The sequence below is a fragment of the Vespa crabro genome, chromosome 9 (assembly GCF_910589235.1).
Source record: "Vespa crabro chromosome 9, iyVesCrab1.2, whole genome shotgun sequence".
In the NCBI taxonomy this organism is placed as follows: domain Eukaryota; kingdom Metazoa; phylum Arthropoda; class Insecta; order Hymenoptera; family Vespidae; genus Vespa; species Vespa crabro.
In genome coordinates this window covers 3831501-3837500 of record NC_060963.1, presented here as the reverse complement: position 1 = coordinate 3837500, position 6000 = coordinate 3831501, and the positions used below count along the sequence as shown (strand labels likewise).

The 6000-nt window shown below is 32.3% G+C and overlaps 1 protein-coding gene across 19 annotated transcripts in view; it reads right to left on the bottom strand.

Annotated features, from left to right (window-relative positions):
- Nucleotides 1-3099: 3099 nt before the first annotated feature.
- The window catches only part of LOC124426930 (hormone receptor 4-like), a 110398-nt gene continuing 107497 nt past the window's right edge, over nt 3100-6000 (bottom strand). For 16 of the 19 annotated variants that reach the window (XM_046969219.1, XM_046969220.1, XM_046969225.1 and 13 more), the window contains 6 exons: nt 5382-5516; nt 4896-5159; nt 4442-4634; nt 4159-4167; nt 3909-4036; nt 3100-3559 (listed from right to left, as the gene is read on the bottom strand). In XM_046969219.1, coding sequence (XP_046825175.1) covers nt 3479-3559; nt 3909-4036; nt 4159-4167; nt 4442-4634; nt 4896-5159; nt 5382-5516 — 810 coding nt within the window. In that variant the 3' untranslated portion in view covers nt 3100-3478. The remainder of the gene's footprint in view (nt 3560-3908; nt 4037-4158; nt 4168-4441; nt 4635-4895; nt 5160-5381; nt 5517-6000) is intronic. The other 3 variants (XM_046969233.1, XM_046969232.1, XM_046969215.1) reach the window with 1 other exon arrangement.

Here is a 6000-nt window from a genome sequence, read left to right as displayed (position 1 = left end):
TCAAGGATTAATGCAATTTTTCGAATGTGAAAGAAAATCGTCGATCGTTCTCGTTGATCGCGAACTTTGATAGCAAAATTCTGCAAAACTTAACTAAATAATTGCGTCGATCAAATCCATGCGATGGAATATAAAGTTAAATTATTGTTTTTCTTTTTTCTTTTTTTTTTTTCCCGAAACTTTTTCTATCATTTCTTTTTTCTTTCTTTATGTACGTATATTTATATGTACGAGGATCGAGACAGATTTTTAAAAAAGAACGGATTATCTCGAGCGGACAATCTTTTTTAACCGACTTCTCCATTTTTTTTTATTCCGTTGTGTATATGCGTATGCATGCATTATTTTTTCTTTTTTCGTTTCTTTTTCTCTCTCTCTCTCTCTCTCTCTCTCTTTTCTGTTTTTTGTCTGTTTTTCCTTTTTTTTTTTTTTTTTTTTTTTTTGGTAGAAACACATCACTTATCATAACTAATTGAACCGATCACGAAATTTTTCGACCTTCGATATTTCGCGGTTGAAGTAGATTATCACAAAATGTCGTAGTGTTTAGAATCATTTAGCAATTCGATTCGAATTAGCAATCGTTTAGGAAGTTCGAACTTATATCAATGGCAAATTTTACGTGGAAAAATTTGGAACGGAAGAAAAAAAAAGAAAAAAAGAAAAAAAGTAAAAGAAAAAGCAGAAAATTTATTGGGAACGCGACGACATAAACAATATTTCATTATTGTGCTTTTTTTCCCTTTCGTTAACCTTTTTTATTCATTTCTCTTTCGTTTCTTCTTTTCAATATTTTTTCTCTATTTTTCTCTATTTATCTTATTTTTCTTCTCTCTCCCTTTCTCTCTCTCTCTCTCTCTCTCTCTCTCTCTTTCTCTCTCTTTCTCTTTCTCTTTCTGTATTAGCACGTCTGTCAATATTATTTCTCGAATTCGCGAGGATCTTTTTATTTATATGTCGAATGTACTCGCTCGTAATATTAGGAAAAAAATTATCGCAGTCAATCTTAGTTTGGAGTAATATATATATAAAACAAAAAAAAGAAATTATGAGAATCTCATCGTCGAGTCTTTAATGAACGTTTCGATATCTCTCCTCGAGACGAACTTTTAAAGATAAAATTGAAGAGAATTTCTTTTACTCGAAAATGTTACATTAGTCAATGAAAGTTTTCTTATCGTCGGTTTTGTACGGAAGATAGTACGAGATTGTAAAAAATTGTTTGCGGATATAAAGATAATAATAATAATAATAAAATTAAAAAATTTATAAGCGTACGCTTATGTGTATATTTATATGTATATATATCATGTATATATAAAGAGAATAATAAATATAAGATCTAACAATATATATATTATATATATATTTATTATATATATATATAATAAAATTGAAGTGGAAAAAAATCGAAACGTTCGATAAGATCGAAAACAACGTGAATAAGAATGTTTGCTGATCGGCGAGATATGCGTCATATTATCCATTAAAATTTACCATAACGTTGAGCATAAAATGTAAAATAATAAAATAATAAAAAGAAGGTATATAATAGTAGTAATATTAATAATAGTAGTAGAAGAAGATGAGGAAGAAGTAGAAGAAGGAGAAGAAGAAGAAGAAGAAGAAGAAGAAGAAGAAAAACGAAACGGCATTATTATAGTCTTCTCGTATTGCGCGCTTGGATTGTAAATATGGTGAGTGAGTGATAAAAAGCGACGATAATGACAATGACAATGACAACGTCGTCGAGAATAATAATCAAATCGACGGCGAGAGATAATGATAACGTGATATTGCGAACGTTTTTCTCTCAGTATATGTATGTATATATATATATATATATATATATATATATATATATATATATATATATATATATATCCGTTTCCACGAAAAAATTGAAGAAAAATAGTTATTTTAGTCGATATGATGATGAGAAAAATATCCTCGAGGAGGATCGAAGTATTGGTGACATCGTGATAATCTATCAAAAAGAAAAAAAAAAAAATACGTTCTTATTAATATTGCTATAGGATGATGAGATTCGATTGAGATGCACTATAAATACGTTGTCAGAATTTATATATTCAATTCATTCGCAAAAATGTATCTCGAAATGATCGAGCTCGATCACTGAAGTCACCTAACAGCGAGCAAAACGCGTAACTGATCATCATCGTAATCATCATCATCATCATCATTATCATTATTATTATCATCATCATCATCATCATTATTATCATCATCATCATCATCATCATCATCATCATCATTATCATAATCGTCGCTATACTGAATAGATTTCGCTTTTTCTTTCTTTGTTTTTGTTTATTATTTTGTTTTTGTTTGTTTGTTTGTCTGTCTGTTTTGTTTGTATTGTTTTATTTGTTCTCTTTTCTTTCCTTCTTTCCATTCTTTTTTTTTTTTTTTTGTTCTTGTTAACATTCCTTCCTATCTTTTTGAGTATATCCCATTTTTATTTGTATCATTCTCGTCCGTCCCATAAGGCTTGTCGTCAGGCTGTGGATTCGTTCGGTTCAGAGTGGTGGAGAGTGACAGTACATTTATGTAGGGTGGCCTACGGTGAGCGTACGGTAACGAGAGTCTTACTATCGATCGGATTATGCAATGTGAACACACAGTGACGTAGTTGCGCGGTACTGCGTACAGAAATATATTATTATAGTCTTTTAGTTTCGATAAAAAAGTTCAGTTCCCCTCCTCGATTGATTTCCTATCTCGAGGTGGCGCACTCCATCAATCTCTCACACTTTCTCTCTATCTCTTTCTCTCCCTCTCAATTTCTCCATTCTTTCAATCTCTCGCTCTCTCTCTCTCTCTCTCACGCGCTCTTTCTCTCTCTCTCTCTCTCTCTCTCTCTCTAGATTCTCTCTATATTCTTTCTTTCATATTTCCAAGCGTTCCTCTTTCGTTTCCTTCTTCCTTTCGTTTCCTCTTCTTTCCTTCTCTCTCTCTCTCTCTCTCTCTCTCTCTCTCTCTCTCTCTTTTTCTCTTTCTGTCTCTTTCTTTTCCTCTTTTCAAGTTTTTATCCATTTCTCTCATTCACCCCTTTTTCCTTTCCCTTTTCTCTCTCTCTCTCTCTCTCTTTCTCTCCCTCTCATTTTATCCTCTTTCGTTTTGTACAACGCAACGAACACACACAATTATATTATTATTTATATTATTTATATGTATATATATATACTTTTTATAATTATATCATACATACACAAACAAAGCCTTTCCACCCCTCTCTATCTCTCTGAGTCCATTTTTACGGGGTTTTTCGTTTCTTTGTTTGTTTCTCTCTCTCTCTCTCTCTCTCTCTTTCTCTCTCTCTTTTTCTCGTGTCTTGTTATTAGGTTCCTTTTGACCTCTTCTTTTTATGTATATATATATATGTATAATATGTATATGTATGTATGTATAGTATGTATATAGGTAATTCAGCTTTTATCGTCAGCTTTTTTATTTACTATCTTTGAATTGCTGAGTTCAATAGGAAAGGAACGTAGAACATTTTACTCTCGAGAAGTAGAGCTGCCGCTGATTGTACCTGAAATTAAGGAAGAAACACCATAGCAATATTTTAGAGATTTCAAAGTGAACATCGAAACAAACAACAAGTCCATATGAATCTATTCATAATTCATATTATTTTTTCTTTTTGTTTTTTTTTGTTTTTCTTTTTTTTTTTTTTTTTCGTTATGTTTGTTCTAAACGACTACTTAATACGTGACCTTTTTTTTTTCGTGCGTGTAAAACGTAGATATGTACCATTAGTAATTATTTCGTATATACACCAAAGTGTGGTCAAAGAAAAATCAAACGATTCATGCTCCAATCTCACCCGCCTACCCCCATCCCACCCCATCCCAACCCCCTGCATATCTCATTAAACTTACTTCCGGCAACCTGACGAGAAGATCGTGAAATCGACCTGGTTGCTGTGGTGCACTGTGTTCGACGAAACTTCGCAGACAGCTCATGTACCGTTCTTGTATCTGTTCTAACTCCAGTGTACCTCCTCGTGCTAAGGATAATAGAAAAGAATAGATCAAATGTTTTGTTTAGTTTAATTTTGTTGCGATCATTCGTAACATAATGAAAAATATTCGATTAAAGAAGGATTAGGTTAATGTTTCTAATGCTTACATTTTGCATCTCCAATTTGCAGCGTTATATATATGTAAAAAAAAAAAAAAAAAAAAAAAAAAAAAAAAAAAAGAAAAAAAAAGAAAAAAAAAGAAAAAAAAAAGAAAAAAAAACCGAACAAACAGACAAACAAAAAACAGATCACCTTATGTATTATGCGTGATTACGAGTAATTAATTATTTCTATAATTAATTAAGTAGTTAATTATTTCTATAATTAATTAAGGGATATTAATTTCTCACGTGTGAATCTATACGAATATTTCCTTACACATATATTTACCTTGCGAGAGCATGGTGATCACTTTTAGACAGACATATTCCTCCATCCGTAGCCTTACTCGCCTGAACATAAGCGTGACATAAGTTATTTTTTCTACCATGAGCCCTACGTCTTGCCGTAATTGGTCCATGGTTATCGGTCTGCCCATCATGCTAGTTAGGCACGTTTGCAGCGTATACATGTTGTTGGAAACCTGTTGGGAATAAATTATCATTATTTTCCTTTTCTTTTTTTCTTCTTTTTTTTTCTTTTTATTCCGAGACTAAGTATGAACTCGTGCGTGGTCTGACAAATTCAATTAGGTGACAAATTCAAAAAAACTGCCGCATTAATACATTTTTATTATATACATATATATCTGTAAAAATTTTATTTGGTCAGCGAAAGACATACGGATGACGTAATAACGATAATGAAGAAAAAGAAAGAAGATAAGGAAAGGGGAAATAATTACTTCTTGCATAAAATCCGCGCCCGTCTCATCCGAGGCCACATTGGTGAACTTATGCTGACCGTGCATCGCCTGATAAGCGGAGGTGGTCAGCACGAGGAGTTCGTGCCACTTGTGAGTGAGCAGCCTCGTGTGAACTTCAACCGGCAGCTCAAGGTAAAACGGTAACCTTTTGGTCCACTGCACCAACTTGTACACTATGCTGTCTCCTATTTGACACAGCTTCTCACTTAAATCTGATTTATGGTCCAGCAGCTCGTCCAAGTTCTGTTCAGAATTGAAAAAGTAATATAAAATCATTATTAGAAAAGTTAATAAAATCATTTTAATCCTACATTTAATCAAATATAAAGAAGATAATTTAGATAATATCGAATAAAAAAATAATACCGTGTTACGTCCGTTTAAACGTTATATTATATTCGTATTATCTTCAGGATTTTTTGATAATATGATAAATTATTTGAATATAGTTATGAAATAAAATACCCTTAACGTAGCAATATCTTGGAACTCGTCGCAATCTATGAGCGTTTGAATCATAGCGAGGGTCGCGTCCAAAGGAAATGCTCTATCCCTCGAACTACTAACGGCGTTATCTAGCCTCTGCCGTAGGTGTACCACCTAAAAAATAAGAAAGAAAGAAAAAAAAAAAACAAAGAAATAAAATTCGTCTTTATTAAATAAGAAAATCATTATCGAGAAAATATCATATTCGAATGGATCATTTATGAAAGTTTATCAAGATCATCACCAACGTCATCATTTCCAATTCTTTGTCGTTAAAGAAACACGATTCTCGTTCAAAGTCAATTGACCTTTCTCACTGACCTTTTCGCGTTACTTCCTTGAAAATAATTCCTTGAGATCGGTATTCTTGGATCACGCGAGAGGGAGCAAGAAAGAGAGAGGGAGAGAGGGAGAGAGAGAGAGAGAGAGAGAGAGAGAGAGAGAGAGAGAAAGAGAGAGAGTAAAACGTAAAAACATGACAGCGGTATTACAAAATTATATTATAAGAAATAAGAAGGTAAAATCATTGTACGTATAATATCTATTTGTTATTTTATATGTATGTATAAAAAAAAATTCTAGGTTATTCACACTCTTA